Genomic DNA, 20,832 nt, shown 5'->3' with positions numbered 1-20,832 from the left:
ATAAGCCAGCAAAAGAGATAAAAAGAAATCATAAAAAATACTACATTAGGGGCTTCCCTGGTGGCACAGTGGTTAAGAATCTGCCTGCCAATGCAGGGGACACGGGTTCGAGCCCTGGTCCGGGAAGATCCCACATGCCACGGAGCAACTAAGCCCGTGAGCCACAACTACTGAAGCCAGTGCACCTAGAGCCCGTGCTCTGCAACAAGAAAAGCCACTGCAATGAGAAGCCCACACAATGCAACGACGAGTAGCCCCCGCTCACTGCAACTAGAGAAAGTCCGCACGTAGCAACGAAGACCCAATGCAGCCAAAAATAAATAAATAAAATAAATAAATTTTTGAAAATATGCACTAGATTAATCCAAAAGAAATCAAAAAATGAGGAAAAGGGAGCAAAGAACAGATTGAACAAATAGAAACCAAACAGCAAAGGTGACAGCTTTAAAGCTCACTGTATCAATAATCACATTAAATGTGAATGGTCTAAACGTCTCAGTTAAAAGGCAGAATTTGTTCCTCTGGATAAAGATATTCTATTTTTAATAAGTATCTGGCTTCTAATATTAAGTAGGAGAAACTGAAATACGAAAGATAAATAGATTTTAACGTAACTTAGGGTAATATTCTCCTAAAGGAGAAATGTAGAGGTTTGGAAGTGGAACAAAACAGGAAAAATGTCAGAGGGGAAACGAATTTTTTTGAAAAACGTTTCAGAAAACATCTGGATTATCAGTTTCAGGAAAATATAGTAAATGGATAAAAGAATGAAGAAGGAAAAATGCCTGCTTCTTTAATTTGGATACACGACCTTCTACCCTCTCCTAGTCACTGTCCTCATCACTGTCATCTACAAGTCCCTCGATAACGCTCTAAAGCAGGCATCCTTCCTCTGTAACCAAACTTTTACATCATCTTGAGTGAAGTTAATATTCATGTGGGTGATCCACTTCAGCTTCTGCACAACCACCACCCTCTCCAGCTGTCATGCCTTAGATATTGTCATTATGAAGAACTGTCACTGATGCAAACTCACTCTCTGAGCATATCCTTCAGGCTCAATACCCCTAATTCACCAGGCACTTTGATTTAGGTGGGACCTTAGATCAGGGGCTGGCAAATTTTGGCCTGCAGGTCAAATCCAGCCTGCCACACTTATTCATTTATGTGTTGTGGCTGCTTTCATGTTATGATGGCAGAGTTGAGTGGTTTCAACAGAGAACACATGGCCTACAAAGCCCAAATATTACTATCTGGCCCTTTACAAAAGAGTTTGATCACCTGCTCTAGACTGTTGCCTATCCCCTTTCTTTGATCCATTAGCCTCCCTTTGCCTTCACTTTCTTTCCTCTCTAGTTTTAGTTCAGGGTCTATCAATTCAACCATTCTTTTGACAGTGTCTTCATGTCCCCTTGTCTCTCCATGAATTCAACTGTTAACTATTTTCATTCTATTATCTTTTACCTAGGCTGCCAATTGTGCAGACCAGCAGCACTTCTATATAAACTTACGATTACACACCTCAATCGGACCCTTAGCTTTTCTCAATCTTACTATTTCTTAGTAAATTTGTCCTCCTGTTCATTATTAATTTAAACCTTCTCCACTTTTCTTAAACCTCTGATGTATTCTTAGCAGATAATCCAGTCTCATACATAAAGCTATCGTATTAAATACCCACCACCAGACCAAAACCCAAATCTACACACCCATCACCTAACTTCCTATATTCTCTCTTGGTAACAATAAAAGACATGCTCCTCCTGCCATTCTCCAGCTATGTTCAGAATCCAATCCCTATCACTTCTTCAGATACCTTCATATCGTATCTCTGCTCTCTCCTTTTCATTTGCTCCTCCTCTAAGAAACATGTCACACACACACATACACACACACACATTCTCTCCCTCTCTTCCTTGACCCAATGGGTCCTTTCAGCTATTTCCCCTAATCCCTCACTTTCACTTCCACAATCTAGGCTTCCTTAAAGCTTACTACACTTAGTCTTCACTTTCTACGCACAGTCTTCGTTTCTGCCCTCAACTCTCTCCTAAGACTGCTCACAATAAAGTTCCCAGTGACCTGTGTGTCACTAAGTCCTAGAGATACTCTTCAGACCCCTGGGCATTAATCAGTAGTGCTGAAGGATCCTTCCTTCTGGAAACCCTCTCTTCTCTTTATCTCCATGCTCCTGATTTTCCTCCTACCATTAAAATAATCCTCATCAGTTTCCTTTTCAGGTTTCTATTCTTCTACCAGTTTTTTAAATGTTGCCATTCCTCAGGGCTCCATTTTAGACCCTCTTCTTACTCTGCATAAGGTCCCTGGCTGAGCTCTTCCACCCCAGTGGCAATGAGTGTCATTAGTACTAGATGCTATATGCTCTCAAATCTACATATTAAACCCATGTCTCTGGCTTGAGCTCCACACTCACATGCTCAGCGGTCTACTAGCCATTTCTGCTTGATGGCCTAACAAGTAAATCCAAAAGTGAACCCACCATCTTCCAAACGTACTTCTGGTCTAGTTTTTTAAACTAGAAGTGTGGGAGTCATCCTTGATTCTCCCCTTTTTAAATCCCCTACATCTAAACAAGAACTAATTTCCTGCAGATTTTACTTCCTAAATATTTCCTGAACACACCCACTTCTCTTCAACTACACTGTTAGTACCCTTGTCAAGGTAACCTTCCTCGTTTACCCAGGTGGCTGCAAAGTCCTCTAACCAGTCTCCCCATCTCCGGTTTTACTCCTCTCTACCCATCTTCCACACTGCTGTCGGCGTGATCTAAGAGAAAATGTGATCACAAGAGCCCTGATTAAGACTCTTCAAAAGCCTTCTCGTAACTCTTAGTTAATCTGCCCTCCTGGTTAACTCTCTAGCTGCATCTAGAAACACTCTTTCCCTCTCCCTCGCTACTAACTAATTATTTTGTTTCTCAAATGTGCCAAATTCTTCCCTCAGAAACTTTACCGCTAATGCTCTGTCTTTCTTCTACCTCTCATTCAACAAATACTTAGTCAGTCCTCTGGTTAATTCTTACTTGTCTTTCAAATGTCAACTTCAAATATCACTTCCTGCAAGAAGGCTTCCTTGATCACTTACAACTAGATTTGGTTCTCCTGCTACTGTGCTCCATAACACCTATTACTTCTCCATATAATTTTATTGTAATCACTTTTTTCTTTCATCTTCCCTGTAAAAATCCAACAGAGTACTATATTTTTATTCACAGAATTTGATTCTGGCTCTGACACAAGCATTACATATTTCATATTTAGAAGTTGAACAGTAGTTTGAAAGATGGACAGATGGAATGATACTAGGTATTACATACTAAGAAAATAAACCTACAAGTTAGGAATTATTTCCAGAATTTTCCCCAGTTTACAGATAAGGAATGGAGCAACCTCAGAGAGACTAAGTAATATCACAGGTATTTAAAGTGTTAGGACAGAGTCAAACTTACGTGTATCCAATTTCAAAGCCCAAACTTTTTCTACTGAGCCACATTCTTTACTTACAAGCATTTTGTATATACTGCAACTAGACCTTTATACTCCTAAATCGATAGCCAAAAATTAGGAAACAAACATGTTTATGTAAAAGTAGTGATTAAAATCACTCCTTTGATTCAGACAATGTACTTTTAGGATAGTCTTCAACAAATAGCCTAGATTTAAAAACAAGAAAAAAAAATTTTTTTTAATCTAAGTGCATCTCAAGTTAAAAGAAGAGACGCCAAAGTAAAAGATAGAACAATGAAAAAAAACCAAAGAAAAAAAATGTCAGTGATCAATTGGTATTGCTCTAAATGTCAAGGATTCAATATTCAGCCATGGAAACGTGTTAATTACATTACTACACTGAACTGAACTATAAAATTGGCAGCACATTCAGAATAATTTTCTTCTTTCATACACTGTCAAACACAGAAACAGTGTGGAAAAATGGGGAGAATTTGAATTTTGGAGTCAGTGGACCTGGGTTCAGATCCATATTCCCATTACTTAATAGTTGTGTGACCTTGGGCAAGTTTCTCCACTTCTCTGAGTTTAAATTTCATTCAGGTAAAATGAAAATAATATTATTTCTATTGAATAACTATATTAAGAATTAAAGTTAACATACATAAAGCCCACAGTAACCAAGGAAGGTATTTCAGTATGTGACAGTTATATCAGACATTTGATCCAGGAATTTAACCTGACATCATGTCAAAAACACACTCATCTGAAACATGGTGATAACTTTTCAACAATTTTTCTTACTTTTTCCTAACACCTACTAATAAGTCAATTATATTCCTTAATATCTTTACAAGTACTATTTTTGTATTGTTTGATGGGGTGATGAGGAATAGAGGAGAAGGAAAAAGAAGAAATAGCACAAAAAAGATAACAAATGTTTCAGCAGTTAAAAGATGTTCTGGTTACAGAACATCCCGTGGGTTAAGTCCAAAATAATTTTGCACCTGAAATTGAGGGATCAGACTTTAAGGATGAGTAATTCTCTTGTACTTAAAGAAGAAATCTCGTACCTCCATAGTTTCTACCCTTTCTCTCAGTATTTCAAGGGCATGATGTACTTTATATTACACATCTCAAAGTTCTCATTAATACTGGAGGGACCCAGCAACACACAGTTATGTTGGTGCATGTTACCCCATGAATTCTGATCCTTCCAGTAAGTGTAGAACATAAGCAGAAAATGGGGAGCTAAAAGAATGGGGAAGAGGGAAACAGAAAGAAGGTGGTAGAAAATGATCTAAATGACACTTAGTGATTAGTGCCCAAAGATAAGTAGGTCAGAAAAAATAACTAATATGCAAATAATTAGAAATTAACTTGCAGTTATAAATACTGTTGCTACAAAATACTAGATATTAACTTCTTTTTAATCATTTAAACTTCCTTTAAAATTAGCTTACCAGAGTCATAGCTTGGAGGCTTCATATCTCCCTGATTCAATTCTGTTCCATATTTCAACTTGTGGTATTTAGCTCTACCAAAGAAATGAGAAAATACAAACCATCTTAAAACATATTTAAATGAACTTTAAGATATGTAACAGGAGTAGTCATCAGTATGCAGTAGTCCTGACTAACTTTCAACAGTTCAAAGCCTTCCACAGTGTCAAAGTCCTAATACAAAAGTGCTTGCCATTATTATTTTGTTGTTGTTATGCCATCAAGTCCTGTTATAATAAATAAAGGAATAACACTGAGAATCATAAATCTTGTTTCTATAGTTACAAATGAACCAAATAACATTCTAGTTTCTGCAGTATTCAAATTTTCTTGATGACTGCCAGAGTACAATTCTATCAAAAGCAGTAAATAAGTTTGGATTGTGAAATAAACTTGAGAAAGACTAATCATTCTCAAAATTGAGCTTCGTTGTTTTGTTTTGTTTTTTTGCAAAAAGGTCATTCATAATACTCTGCATTGTCAGGCAATTATGCTTTGCCAAGTATGCATTAGAGTGAACAATCCAAAGGAGGGAGGGGGAACCAGCCTAAATCATCAATGTTGAATAAGACATTCTAGTAGGAATAAATATATTTTTTAGTAGCCAACGTATCTTTTGCCTTTTCAGGAAGAACTGTGAACAGGAATACCTTCTTTTAAAAGCTAACTAGATGTTGTTATCTCTGGTTTATCCAATTTAACCATCTCAGATTTAACCATCCGAGACCAAAAAAATAATCCAGACAAGGTAAAAAATTTAAAGGTTAACTAAAAATGGCCATACTTAAAGTAGCTGTATATTTTGACTTGTTTGCTTCCCCAAAACATTGAGGCTATTACAATAAATATTCAATGTAATAAGACTGGGATAATAACAACAATAATAATTTGAAAAACCAAAGTAATAAAGTAATAAAGAAGGAATAAAAGGGTAACCAAATAGCCAAAATTTGAAAGTTATTTTTTTCTTTATAAAAGACTAACTGAGCACTTACTTTAAAGTTTTTATATTTCAAGAAAAGTATAAAGAAAATGAAAATTATTTGCTCAAATGTGTAAAATACTGGAATTCTTCATATTACTTTGCAATAATTATTTTGCAGTTACAACACACAAAAAAATCAACATTTTATACAGAGGGGAATCCTAAAACCTCTGAAAATTACAGATAGCTGATGTTCTATTTCTTAAAGTAGGTGGTAGGTACATGAGTATTTTTTATATTAGTCTTTATATGTTTTGCATAGATATGAAACGTTTTGTAATAATATGTACCCATTAAAAAGGAAAAAGAATAAAGAATCTTTGTGTGCAAATATGGGATTGATCTTTAAGCTTAAGTAAAAAAAAACAAAGTAAAAAATACTCTGTGTGTGTATGTGTGTGTGCGTGTGTACACCTCTGTGTGTTTTTTATATGTGTGTTATGGTTTTTAAGTATAATTGTCAATCTTCAGATTTTTCAGAAACACACTTCATCTACCATAAGACAAACTAACAATACCTCCTATAAGTAACTGGCCTGAGGACAGAATAAAAGCAGCGATAAAGTTTTATGGAGTTAACTTACGTATTTTTGTTTTACATATATATACATATTTATTTATATACACACACACACACACACACACACACATACACAGATATATGAGGAAAACATTTTCAAACACAAAATACTGCACTATAGTGCATTCTAGTGGTCTTAGGAAAAACTACAACAGAGCTTACAGAAAAGGGAATAGAAAACATTCTATATAACATATGTAATAACACACTATGAACTAACATTTCATAAAAAATTAGATAAAGACAAAATAAGTAAAGAACTGCTGTGTTTGCTACAAGCTGTGCTCCCATGAATCAGGGTCTCCCTAGTGAATTGTTAAGTTCACTGAAAAATAATCTACCCACAGAACTCAACTTAGTAACATTCCTTTTGAAGTCAATATGCTAAAATACCTTCCCACTCATATTGTTTCCCATTGTTTTAACACTTCATTTCACTGTTAGCAATACTCTTGTTCCCTAAGCTTTTTCTGTCTAAATCTGACTGACTGCAAGTTAAATAGCAGATCTCATGCCTAAGAACTCTACATTTGATACACAGCTAGGCCTCCCAACTGATCTTTACTGGATAAAACAGCATAAAATTACATAATTATAATATATTAAAGAAGTCCCATTATAGCTTTGTTTCAAAGTTAATTATTATATATAATATGCCTGGAATATAACACAGCATTCCAATCACACTTTAAACGTTGATACTTAAAAATAATTTGATTGGAAATTGAGTTATTTGTAGTGAGATGGATGGACCTAGAGTCTGTCATACAGAGTGAAGTCAGAAAGAGAAAAACAAATACCGTATGCTAACACATTTATATGGAATCTAAAAAAAGAAAAAAAAAAAAAGGTTACGAAGAACCTAGGACAGGAATAACGACACAGACGTAGAGAATGGACTTGAAGACACCAGGAGGGGTAAGGGTAAGCTGGGACAAAGTAAGAGAGTGGCATGGACTTATATATACTATCAAATGTAAAACAGATAGCTAGTGGGAAGCAGCCGCATAGCACAGGGAGATCAGCTCGGTGCTTTGTGACCACCTAGAGGGGTGGGATAGGGAGGGTGGGAGGGAGACGCAAGAGGGAGGAGATATGGGGATATATGTATATGTATAGCTGATTCACTTTGTTATAAAGCAGAAACTAACACACCACTGTAAAGCAATTATATTCCAATAAAGATGTAAAAAAAAAAAAGATAATAATAATTTGATAAAATCCAACGAACTGTTATTGAATTCTTATGACATGCCAGGCACTGCACTGGCTGGTGGGAATAATGTGCAGCTTGTAGTCAGTTAAGGATAAACGCAAGGAGATAAAGAAGAGACAGAAATGTAAATAAATAACTCTAGCACATGGTGGATAAGAGCTATGAGTTATATCAAATGTTATACGAATTTAGATAAGGGATTATCTAATTCTGTCAAAGGTCCTGACAGTAGTCAAGGAGAGCTACCAAAAAGAAAGTAACACATGAGGTTTTAGCTAAACCTCAAAACCTATAGTTCTACAATCAGACAAATGGACTGATGAAGAGGGTATTTTGGTCAGAAGGAACATCTTAAAAGTGGAAAAAAATACACAGTGGTGTGTGTGTTTGTATAGGACTAGAAAGGAGCCTGGATGTAGAAGGTTTTAGCAAGAAGAACGCTGAAATTAGCTAGATATTTTCAAGCAGGGATATAACATCTGTGTTTAGAAAACGAATCCCATGGATGTGGAAAATTAATCAGAATGAGAAAATGTATTAGAGGCAAGGAGGACACAGTTGGGTTTTTACAGTGGTGCAGACACAAGAGATATGTGGAGCAAATGGAAGAAATGTTTCAGAATTACATTTTATATAGTGTTTGAGGTTCTTCAGTATAGAACTTCCTGAATAAACCTTAGGTTATACCCTGCGTGTTCTTGGAAAATTATATGTAAATTTTCTCATTTTGTAAATTTTATCACACTTTAAGGAATGCTTTGTTAATCCACTGCTAGGGGCTTCCCTGGTGGCGCGGTGGTTGGGAATCCGCCTGCCGATGCAGGGGACATGGGTTCGAGCCCTGGCCCGGGAAGATCCCACATGCCGCAGAGCAACTAAGCCCGTGCGCCACAGCTACTGAGCCTGCACTCTAGAGCCTGTGAGCCACAACTACTAAGCCTGCGCTCTGGGGCCCGCGAGCCACAACTGCTGAAGCCCATGCACCTAGGAGCCCGTGCTCTGCAACAGGAGAGGCCACCGCGGTGAGAGGCCTGTGCACCCCAACGAAGGGTAGCCCCGCTCGCCTCAACTAGAGAAAAGCCTGCACGCAGCAACAAAGCCCCAGTGCAACCAAAAATATAAATAAAATAAATAAATTTTAAAAAAATCAATAGCATAAAGAAAAAAATCCACTGCTAGGTGTGTAATCCTTCTTTAATGTTAAATATTCAGTTTTACTTAACTTTGGATCTTTTTAAGTGGGACGACTTAGAAAATCTGTAATACAGCAATTCAAAACCATGATCCTTACTTAGGTTTTTACAAGTTAAATGACAAGATGTCTGGAATTTGCTCTAAAATAGATTGAGATGAAGCAAGATTGACAAAAATGTTCACTGTTGAGGCTTGGAGGTATATATAAAAGATATTAGTCTCTGTACACCCATGTTTCAAATTTTCCTCAATTAAAAACTTTTTAAAATTGGCTTAACGTGTCAGAAAAAATAACTTCAGAATCAAAAGAACTGAAATGTTCCAATTTTTTTAAAATCCCTTTGCATTAATTAAAAATAATTTCACAGTGAAAAGAACTCAAATGTTTAAGAGCTCTAATCCACAGAATTTTTTTTATTCCTTAATTTATTACACTTCAGTGGTGCCATTACATCAGGAATAATCTCACATCATTCCATGGACATCCAAAGATACAAAATCAGGGACACTTTTCCAGGAGAATCCCTTTAAGTTAAAAAGCAAAAAACAAAGAAACAATCTTCCCTAGACCCAGCCACTATCTCTCTTTATCTTTTCTGTTCTCCAAAGTCAAACTACTTGAAAAAATAAACAACTCAAAAAAATAAACAACTCTGTCTCCTCTTTATCTACCCTTCTCACCTCTCAGTCCCCTGTGATCTGGTTTATGTTCCTGCTACCTCACTGAAGCTTTCTGGCAAGGATACCAACAAGCCCTAACTGGCAAATCCAGGACTATTTTCAGTATGCAACTTAGTTGCGATTTGTTTGGCATCTGCAATTGTCAACCTCCCACCTGCTAATTTAGCTTGCTTCCAATATACTGCTCTCGCCTTCCTTCTCTACCATTCTTTTGCTGGCTCTTCTTCCTCTGTCTTTTCCTCAAACATTTCCATTTCCTGTGGCTCCTGCTAGTAATCTCTTCTTGTCCCACAATACTTGTTCTGTTTGTTTCAGAGTTCTTATAATTTTACCCACAATGTTGATGATTCCCAACTACACATCTCTGGTTATGAGTCCCCCTCCCATAGTGGCTTTTCAACCCTAATTCTTTATCTTTAATTCACTTGATAATTTTCAAACTTCTCACTCAAGCCAGAAACCTGGGACTCATTCTTGAATTATCTTTCTTCCTCATCCCCTATACCAAATCATCTCCAAATTTTATGCCTTTTTTTTTTTTTCTATTTAAAATGTTTCATAGGGAATTCCCTGGAGGTCCAGTGGTTAGGATTCCAGGTTTTCACTGCCAGGGGCACAGGTTCGATCCCTGGTTGGGGAACTAAGATCCTGCAAGCCACTAGGCGCAGCCAAAAAAAAATAATAAAAATAAAAAATAAAATAAAATGTTTCATAGTGGCTAACGCCTCTGTTCTAGCAGCTACTACGTTATCATTTCTCATCCTAAACTATTACAATCTTCCTGCCTCTATTAACAGATCTTTTCAGTCCATCCCCTAAATTGAGGTCAGGGTGATCTTTCTAAAATCTATTTTAGACTATTCCATGCTTAAACCTTTCAACTGCATGACAACTAAATGCAATATGTATTCCTAGATTGGATCCTGGACCAGGAAAAAAAATACTACAAAGATCATTATTAGGACATTTGGTAGAAAAAAATGCTATAAAGATCATCAGTGGAACATATGAATATGGGCTATATTAGATAATAGAACTATATCGACATTAAATTGCCTTAATTTGATAATGACCTGTAATTATTTAAGGAAATATCCTTGCTTTTAGAAGATGGTCCCTTAAGTACTTAAAGGCAAAGGGGTATAAGTCTGCAAAGAAGTAGCAAATGATTCAGGGAAAAAAAACAATGAGTATATAGAGAGAACATGATACAAGTAAATACAGCAAAATGTTGTCAACTGGTGAATCTGGGTGAAGGGTATATAGTTCCTGCAACTTCTATTTGTTTGAGATTATTTTAGAAGAAAATGTTTTTAAAAACTTGCAGTGTAAGATAAAAGTTTGAACTCCTTAGTTAGGCTCTCCATGATCTGGTTCTTGCCCATCGCTACCATTATTGCTTAAAAATCACAATTAACACCTTACCCTCCATACACAGTAATCACAAATTTCTGAACACACCAAAATGCTTTGTTCCATGTCAAACGTTATCTTCTCTACTGCTTGAACCTTGCCCATCTGGCAAACACCTTATTTTTTATGATGCTGTTCAAGTCCCACCCCCGCTAGTCACACCCTCCTTTCTACTTTCACTGCCTCCAGATCCAAACAACCACTCCCTTCTCTGTGACCCCACTGTACCCTGTGCTGACTTCTCCCACAGCACCTAACTTACTGCACTGTACTTTTGTGGTTTCCAAGTCTGTTTCCCACTACTCTAGGCCCTGAAGGGACAAGGTTTGTGACCTGCTTCTTCTCAATTCCAGCACAGTACTTAAGTTGGATGGATAGATAAATGAATACGTTAATGAGAATGCGCGCACACACGCGCGCGTGCACACACACATACATACACACACACATATACACCATATCCTTGGTTAGTTTAATATATGTATATTTTAATTTTTCTGACTTACAAGATAGTATAATGTACTGGTAAAGAGTACAAGCTTCAGAATCAGACAGACTGGAGGGATCTGAATCACAGCTCTACTGTAACTCTGCAACTCTACATAAGTTACTTAGTTTTTAAGCCTCAGGGGCTGGTACATGGTAGTTAATAAACAGTTGCCATTATTAATGTTATTACACTCTCTCTTTGATTATGCCTCTCATTTAGATTGCTTAAAATCTCAAATATTCCCAAATTACACACTTTTAAAAGTTTTTTTCCCCACCATCTCCCCAATACAGCTTTCAATCAACCTCTCAAGGAATGAAAAGAACCACCAATTTTTCACTAAGAGGTCAATCCGTTTTCAACCTCTTGTGTCATTTAAAGATCCCACGTGAAGGTAAACACAACTTCTAATAAAGTTTTATCTACTTTTTGATATCCATAAGTAGCATCTTCTAAATGGTAGAAGATGCTTCAAAAAACTGAAAAGGGCATGTAGTCAAAAACAAAGCAAAATAGAGAATTTCAATATCACCTAACAAGTACTCAATAATCTAAAATAAAGAACTGTCTTATACTGCTGACAAAAAAATTCCAAAGACCATCCACTAAAGCAAACAAACTTAATTCATATGAAAACTTCCAAAATTCTCATCCATGACCTATTGTCCTTTACTTGTGAACCAAGTTTAGTTCTTGAATATCTTAGACACTAGCAGAATAGAAAGGTAAGATTCACTTCTGGAGAGATATGAATAGTTGATAGCAAAGGATCAAAATACCAAAAATGTCTATAAAAGGATTCTCAACACAGTCTGCCAGAGTAGGTTTCTCTCATAGAAAATACACCAAACTGAATAATACTAGATGATAGGAAAAGGGAGTAAGTATTATGAAATTTCCTTTACAACTCAAAAACTATTTCAATTCTATAAAGAAATAGATATCAACAGTTCAGAAGTACATACATTTCTTTAGAAAGGACAGAGTGGGGGAAAAATGTTGCTAAAATCTTAGAAATCATATAAATCAGTTTTTTGGTCATTATTACTAAACATTCATTAACAAATTAACATATTACAACCATTTCTAAATGTTTATTACAGATACTACTTCCTGAATTAAAAAGTAGAACACATTACAATGTGGATTTGTTGTAGGAATAACAAAAAAATCACTCCAGTATTTACAAGAACACTACCTTCCGTGTCACTGAATTACCTTTCCTGTTTAAGCGCATACTCCAGCATCTTGATCCTCCTCACAAGATCCTTCTTCAAGTTTTCTTGACCTTTCCTTTCCCCCTGAAGGAAGGCAATCTGAGCCTGAGTAAGGAAAAGAAAGACAAAATTCAGTTTAGACGAAATAAACTTTTTCAAACTCAGCTGAAGAAAGAACCTTTGGAAGATGAAACAATTAGATGTAAAAAAATTTCTTTTTACAGATCTGTCACAAAGTATATAGAAGGGCACTGACTGCAAGAGGGGGAAATGCTTAACTTATTTTTAAAAAAAAAAAGGACATCTATATAAATGTCACTTCAGACTAGCGATGTTACAACACGTAGTCCATATCCTCTAAGAGTCTATAATTGAAAACAACCAATATAAGTGCAGACATATGCAAAATACAGTACAGTTTGCTCAAGTGTTTGTCTTTTAAGGCATTGAGGGGGATTCTCCTTTATAAAAAGTGAAGATGGAGAACCACCATATGACCCACTATTCCACTTTTAGGCATTTATCTGAAGAACATGAAAACACTAGTTCAAAACACTAATATGCACCCCCATGTTCATTGCAGCATTATTTATAATAGCCAAGATATGGAAACTACCTCAGTGTCCATCGATGGATGAATGGATAATGAAGATGTGGTGTACACACACACACACACACACACACACACACACACACACACACATCGGAATACTACTCAGCCATAAAAAAAAAATTGAAATCCTGTCATTTGCAACAACATAGATGGACCTCAAGGATATTATGCTAAGCAAAATAAGTCAGATAGAGAAAGACAAATACTGTATGAGTTCACTCATATGTGGAATCTTAAAAAAAATAAAGATGAACAAACAAAACAAAAATAAATTCATAGATACAAAGAAGAGATTAATGGTTACCAGAGGGGAAAAGGGTTGGGGGGGCAGGCAACACGGGTCTAAGGCGTCAATTGTATGGTGATGGATGGTAACTGGACTTGTGGCGGTGGTCATTTTGTAGTTTATACAGATGCTGAACTATACTGCTGTACACCTGAAACTTACATAATTTTTTTCTAAAGAGTGAAGATGGGGAAAGGGGGTAAAGTAGAATCATGAGTTCTTATAATAAGCCTTGTAAAGTAAGAGTTCTCTGAGTTTCACCATCAACTCAAATTTTTTGATGGATTCCTTGTCTTAAGAGACTTTATCCTGGACCTCCCCTTCAAATAAGAAACAGCTGCCTTTTCTCAATCCCCACCTTTCACCCCATCCCCATTTAGATTTGATATGCAGGGGGAAAGAAAGTGAAAGCTGGGAAAAGGAAAATCAGAGAAAATGGCCCTCCATAGGTTCCTGGCCCCTCCCAAACATGAGAAAAAGAAAAAAAGAAAAAAACCTACATTTTAACATGAAACAAACTGTAAAACTCTAGTCTTCAGTTAGACAAAGGGGATAGGAAAGAGCAGCTCTCCATAATAATTAAAAAGATATTTAGAATTGAAATAATACTTTCCACTTAAGGAATTAAAACTATGTTGCAAATACTAACTTGTTAAAGTAACTCATAACACCACTAGGAGTGTGGGAGGAGATCTACTTAAGGGTCCTCAAAAATAGCTATCAGTTTCACTATTCTCACATTCTTTCCCCTCTCATTTCTATTATATTAACTCAGATAATGTTATTTATATTTCCACAGTGCTTTCCATTTAAGTAAGCAAAAATTTACATTTAATTATGATCTTACCACATCCCTAAGGAACTGTGGATTATCCAACTAAGGTTTAGTGAATGAACCATTAAACTTACTTCTATTTGGTTTAAATGACACTCATTTCTTTTTTTTTCAGTACCATAATAAACACAAAATCCAACTCACCGAGCTTCTTATAACTTTCAGAATGTAGGTACTGTCATGTTTTTGTTCTCATTTCAATGAGCTCTTAAAATTTATATTGCAATTATAAGAAGGATTATTTTTATCTTATTGAAATATTTAAAAACAGGCTAAAGATAGTTCAGTTGTATACACAGGGGAAAAGGCATCAAATATCTACAATATCTGTATTCAATGATCATAAAACCTTTTGAAATTGTATGTTCTACAATGAGATCATTATTTTATATAAGCAGAATTAATAATACATGCATTAAAAGCTGACAAAAATGAATGTCCTGTCAAAAGGATGTAACAGCCCACCTTGTTTGGTCAAACAATGTTTTGGCCTAGAAGACAGGCTTCAAAATGGCTTTAATAAAAACAATAATTTAATCAGTATAATCATATAACCAAAGTAATAATAAAATTATCAATAATAATAAAATTATCAATTTCTTCCTTTCTATACCCTTTGACTAGCTTTCTATTTCTGCCACCATCATTGGTCCTGGGTGATTCTGACACTTCAGCATATAATACTCAAAAGTCCTTACTGCAACTCATTCCCCAGCCTACCAACTACTCCTTATACTTCCAGGACACTTGCTTCCCCATCCTCCTATCAATTCACACACTGGACTACTTAATTATTTAATAAAAAATAAAAGACCCAGAATTGTTGGAGAGAAAAATTACAAAGAAGATGGAGGTGCCTAGAAAAGACAAACAAAAAGGAATAATAGGAATATCTGTGATATTCCTTGGTGATCGAAGAATATCTCTGTGACATTTCTGCCACAGATGCATAATGTGAAATCAATCATATGGAAACATCAGGCAAACTAAAATTATGGGGCATTTTCATTAACTTTCTTGTAATCTTCAAAAGCATCAGGTCACAGAAGTCAAGCAAAGACTGTTTCAGATTGAAGGAGATTAAAAAGACATGAAAACCAAATGTAATGCATGATTCTGGACTAGATTTGGCTATAAAAGGATATTATTGGGACAAATGGCAAAATATGGATGGGTCTGAGGACTAGATGGTAGTAATACATCAGTGTTAATTTCCTGATTTTGACAACTGTGTGTGGTTACATAGGATAGTACTTGCCTATAGGAGACAAACACTAAAATATTTGGTGGGTGGCAATGGGCCATCAGGTTGCCTGGCACCTTGCCCTCAAATGGTTCAGAAAAGAAAAATTCTTTGTACTGCCCTTGCAACTTTTCTGTCAATATAAGATTTTTGTTTTTGAAAAAAAACACTATGCCAACTTCCTTAATATGATAAGACACAAACAATTCAATTCAAAGCCAGTATCATGTGTAGTAGAGAAACCCGAGTAGTAATGACAATAGGAACAAAACAAGGATGTCCACTTCTTACCACAAATATTTAACGTTGCTCTGGAGGTGGTGGCCAATGTCATTAGTCAAGAAAGAATTAAGTTTGGAAAAAATGAAAACACTAATTCAAAAAGATGCATGCACCCTAATGTTCACAGCAACACTGTTCACAACAGTCAAGACGTGGAACCAAACTGCCCATCAACAAATAAATGGATAAAGAAGATGTGGTGTACATATATATATACATAGAGAGAGAGAGAGAGAGAGAGAGAGTAGTATTCCATATATACACATACAATGGAATACTACTCAGCCATAAGAAAGAATGACATTCTGCCATTTGCAGCAATATGGATGGACCTGGAAAATATTATGCTTAGGAAAATAAGTCAGACAGAGAAAGACAAATACTGTATGATATCACTTATATGTGAAATCTAAAAAATAATACAAATGAATATATATGCGAAACAGAAACAGACTCACAGATATAGAAAGCAAACTTGTGGTTACCAAAGGGGAGAGGGAAGTGGGGAGGGACAGATTAGGGGATTGGGATTAACAGATACAAACTATGTATAAAACAGATAAGCAACAAGAATATATTGTATAGCACAAGGAATTATACCCATTATCTTGTAATAACTTATATGGAGTATAATCTGTAAAAATATTGGATCACTATGCTGTGCAACTAAAAATAATATAATACTGTAAATAAACTATACTTCAATTAAGAAAAAAGAAAGTTTATAAATAAAAAAGAGGAAATAAAATCATATTATTTACAAATGATATGACTGGATATCTGGAAAATCCAAGAAAATATAGACTATAAACTATTACAAAAATAGAGGAATTTTAGTAAAGTAACTGCATATAAAAATAATAAATCAAAACCCACGGCTTCTATAAAAACAACCAGATGATATTATGAAAGGAAACAATCCCATTTATAATAACAAAAATGATAATTAGAATAAACCTTACAAGAAAAAAATAAGAGCTATACAAAAAATATTTTAAATGCTACTAAAGAGCACAAAAAATGAATTGAACAAATGAGAAGCAAAACCATGTTCTTAAACAAGAAGATTCTATATTACAATGATTTTATTTCTCCCTAAATTAATCTTTTAAAATTATGCAAGCTCAATTAAAATACCAATACAATGTTTTTAAAAAACATCATACATGATGAGTCTAAAGTATACATGGAAAAATAAACAAGAATAAAAAAATTATTTTAAAGCTCTAAAATATTTTAAAACATTATGATTTATAGTCACCTAAAGTGGTACTGATGTACAAACAGACCTATCTATAGCACAGACAATCCAAAAACAAACCCAAATACATACAGGAATTCAGTATAAACTAAAGGTGACATTGCACATCATTGGGGAAAATGTAAATTATTCAATAAATGTTGATGGGTAGCCATCTAGAAATTATTTCTCACATCAAAACAAATGCTAAAAGGATCAAAAAATTTAAAGGAACCCCAAAGCACTAGACAAAAAAGTAGAGTTTGTTTTTAATAATTTCAGGGTTAGGAATGTCTTTTTGAAAATAAGACAAAACCCAAAGTCATAAAAGACTAATAAATTTCACCTCAAAAAGAAAATATTTATACATGGTAATTTAAAAGTTGATGAAAACCTATCATGAGAAATAAGACAGCTCTTTTTTGACAAATACCAAAACAAAATCAGAAAAGTAGTCATATCACAAATCACAAGTTTGCTTTTCTTGATGTATAAAGAGCACCTACAAATTACTAAGAAAAAGATTGAGAACTCAACAGAAAAAAACACTAAGAACACGCTGATTGAAGGGAAATAAAAAGGCTCGAACACATTAAAAAGATGTTCAATCTCACAAGAGAAACGCCAACTAAAATTGTAATCACATTTCCCCCTTTCCATCAGATTAATAAAGTTCAGTGATTTGATAAATACAATATATTGGGGAAAATGCATTTGTATGTTGGCTGTGGTGGTGTTAATCAGTTTCACCACTACTGTGGACAACTTGGCAATATCTATCAACTTTGTAAATGCATATACTCTTTTTTAAAATTAATTATTTATTTATTTTTGGTTGTGTTGGGTCTTCGCTGCTGCACGTGGGCTTTCTCTAGTTGCAGTGAGCAGGGACTACTCTTCGTTGAGGTGTGGGGGCTTCTTACTGCAGTGGCTTCTCTTCTTGCAGAGCACAGGCTCTTTGTGCATGGGCTTCAGTAGTTGTGGCACGTGGGCTCAGTAGTTGTGGCTCGCGGGCATCAGAGCGCAGGCTCAGTAGTTGTGGCGCACAGGCTTAGTTGCTCCGCAGCATGTGGGATCTTCCCGGACCAGGGCTCAAACCTGTGTCCCCTGAATTGACAGGTGGATTCTTAACCATTGTGCCACCAGGGAAGTCTTGGTAAATGCATATACTCTTTACCCAGCAATTCTAATTCTAGACTGTTATCCTTCAAATATATTTGTACATATGTGAAATGATATACTGAAAAAATACAGACGATATATTTATAATCCAAATGTCCACCTACAGAGAACTAGTTAAATAAATTATAAATATAATTGGAAAAAAATTAGGTCCTTAACTAAGACCTACAAGAACAGAGGAAGAAAAAGTCAATTTCTTACATTTCCCCCCCCGGAAAATCTACTCAGAAAGTTAGAAACAAACGTCTTAAAACACATGTTCTTACAGAAGAAAGCTAATTCTTTCTGTAAAAACAACCTGAAAATACCATATTCTAACGCATATATATGGAATCTAAAAAAAAACATGGTACTGATGAACCTAGTTGCAGGGCAGGAATGAAGATGCAGACAAAGAGAATGGACTTGAGGACAGGGGGTGGGAGGGGGAAGCTGGGGCAAAGTGAGAGTAGCATCAACATATATACACTACTGAATGTAAAACAGTTAGCTAGTGGGAAGCAGCAGCATAGAACAGGGAGATCAGCTCGGTGCTTTGTGACGACCTAGAGGGGTGGGATAGGGAGGGTGGGAGGGAGGCTCAAGACGGAGGGGATATGGGGACATATGTATGCATATGGCTGATTCACTTTGGTGTACAACAGAAACTAACACAGTACTGTGAAATAATTATACTCCAATAAAGATCTATTAAAAAAAAATAACAACCTGAGTCTAAAACATAGTAGCTGGTATAAATCCTTCCTTTTGAGAATAAAGATTAAGTCCCAGGTAGAGATTCTCCTAATATGGCAGGATACTGTTTTCTGAATTGGACTGTTTAATTGCAAAGGCAGGGGAGGGGGGTGGACAGAAGGGAAGAAAAGATTGAAAGGAAGAATAGAAGGGTAGGAAGAAAGAATAGAAATAAAGAAAGAAAAGAAGAAAAATAGAAGGAAGAGTGGGATACATCTATAGAAAGGGATACTATGCAGTTGTTACAAAGGAGATAGCTCTAAATATATTGATAATGATATTTAAGATAGATTAAGTGAAAAAAAGAAGACAGACATTTCATGTAGTTTGCAACCATTTGGTTTTTGAAAAAAAAAAAAAGGTAAACATACCATTATGCTTCTGTGCATAGGTAATAACTCTGGAATGATTCAGAAGTATGTAGTAAATGTGAATGTCTCGAAAGAAAGCAACTGGGTGGCTGAGAGGGAGAGGAACAGGAGTTAAAGCTACCTTTAAATGTACATGTCACCCTTTATACCTGTTGAATAGTGTACCATAGGCATGTTGCTACACATAAAAGTCTCTTAACTGAAGAATTTAAAGACTTAAAGCCAAACAAAACTCATTCACCACATATGGCACTATAAGCCACCAGTCTGTAGACCTGTCGTGGATGTTTCAATCCAAATTCACTATTTCTACAAAGGAGAAAAAACCTCCAAGAGATTAAATGGTGTATCCCTAAAGGGGACAGCATTCTGACAAATGAACTAAGGTGATAGTCCAAGACCATGAATGAATCACCACTTAGAAACTCAAGGCACACACCCAATGTAGTGGGGGTATTAGCAACAAGGACATGACAGAAAATACACGGCCCAAAAGGCTCCTTAAAAGTTCTCCCTGGGGCTACCCTGGTGGCGCAGTGGTTGGGAATCTGCCTGCCAATGCAGGGGACACGGGTTCGAGCCCTGGTCTGGGAAGATCCCACATGCCGCGGAGCGACTAAGCCCGTGAGCCACAGATACTGAGCCTGCGCGTCTGGAGCCTGTGCTCTGCAACGGGAGAGGCTGCAACTGTGAGAGGCCTGAGCACTGTGATGAAGAGTGGCCCCCGCTCACTACAACTGGAGAAAGCCCTCGCACAGAAACGAAGACCCAACACAGCCAAAAATAAAAAATTAAAAAATTAAAAAAAAAAAAGTTCTCCCTGAACATTACCACAACAAAATTCCTTCTGAAATAAAACAGACCGGTCTCTAGTTACCAAATATATTCCTAGCCTCCAGTATTAACCAGTAATATGGAATAGTGATGAATTCAGCTATTTACTTTTTTCTTTTATTGGTATACTTCTCCATGAAGCTACAATTTGACCACATTTTTTTAGAAATCTTGCATCAGCCTACACTGTCACCTCAACATTCTCACAGATTAAAGTCTCCTAAACTTTCTACGGTTTCAGGAGCAAAAGTGAGATTGAGACATACAACTGAAATCTTAAGAAAAAATTAGAAAAACTACAGATTCAATCTGATCAAGTAGATAAGGTATGAAAATAGCTTTTAAGTATTACAAATAAAATATTTTTAAAAATTTTAAGTCATCATTCTCCCATTTATCTCTACTAGTAAAGCTAATGGTGATGGCACATATTTTTGAAAAGTTTGGAATTATTTTCAAGGAAAAT

General features: G+C 35.8%; 1 protein-coding gene across 4 annotated transcripts in view; it reads right to left on the bottom strand.

Moving 5' to 3' along the window:
- Positions 1 to 20,832, bottom strand: part of STRN (striatin) — a 116,089-nt gene that overhangs the window by 66,412 nt on the left and 28,845 nt on the right. For 3 of the 4 annotated variants that reach the window (XM_082427696.1, XM_082427698.1, XM_082427697.1), the window contains exons 2-3: positions 12,747 to 12,850; positions 4,931 to 5,004 (exon numbers count right to left, since the gene is read on the bottom strand). In XM_082427696.1, coding sequence (XP_082283822.1) covers positions 4,931 to 5,004; positions 12,747 to 12,850 — 178 coding nt within the window. The remainder of the gene's footprint in view (positions 1 to 4,930; positions 5,005 to 12,746; positions 12,851 to 20,832) is intronic. The other variant, XM_082427699.1, reaches the window with a different exon arrangement.

Source organism: Balaenoptera physalus (genome assembly GCF_965194825.1).
Source record: "Balaenoptera physalus genome assembly, chromosome: 15".
Taxonomy (NCBI): domain Eukaryota; kingdom Metazoa; phylum Chordata; class Mammalia; order Artiodactyla; family Balaenopteridae; genus Balaenoptera; species Balaenoptera physalus.
The sequence above is the reverse complement of the archived record's forward strand: the minus strand, read 5'-3'. Positions and strand labels throughout refer to the sequence as shown.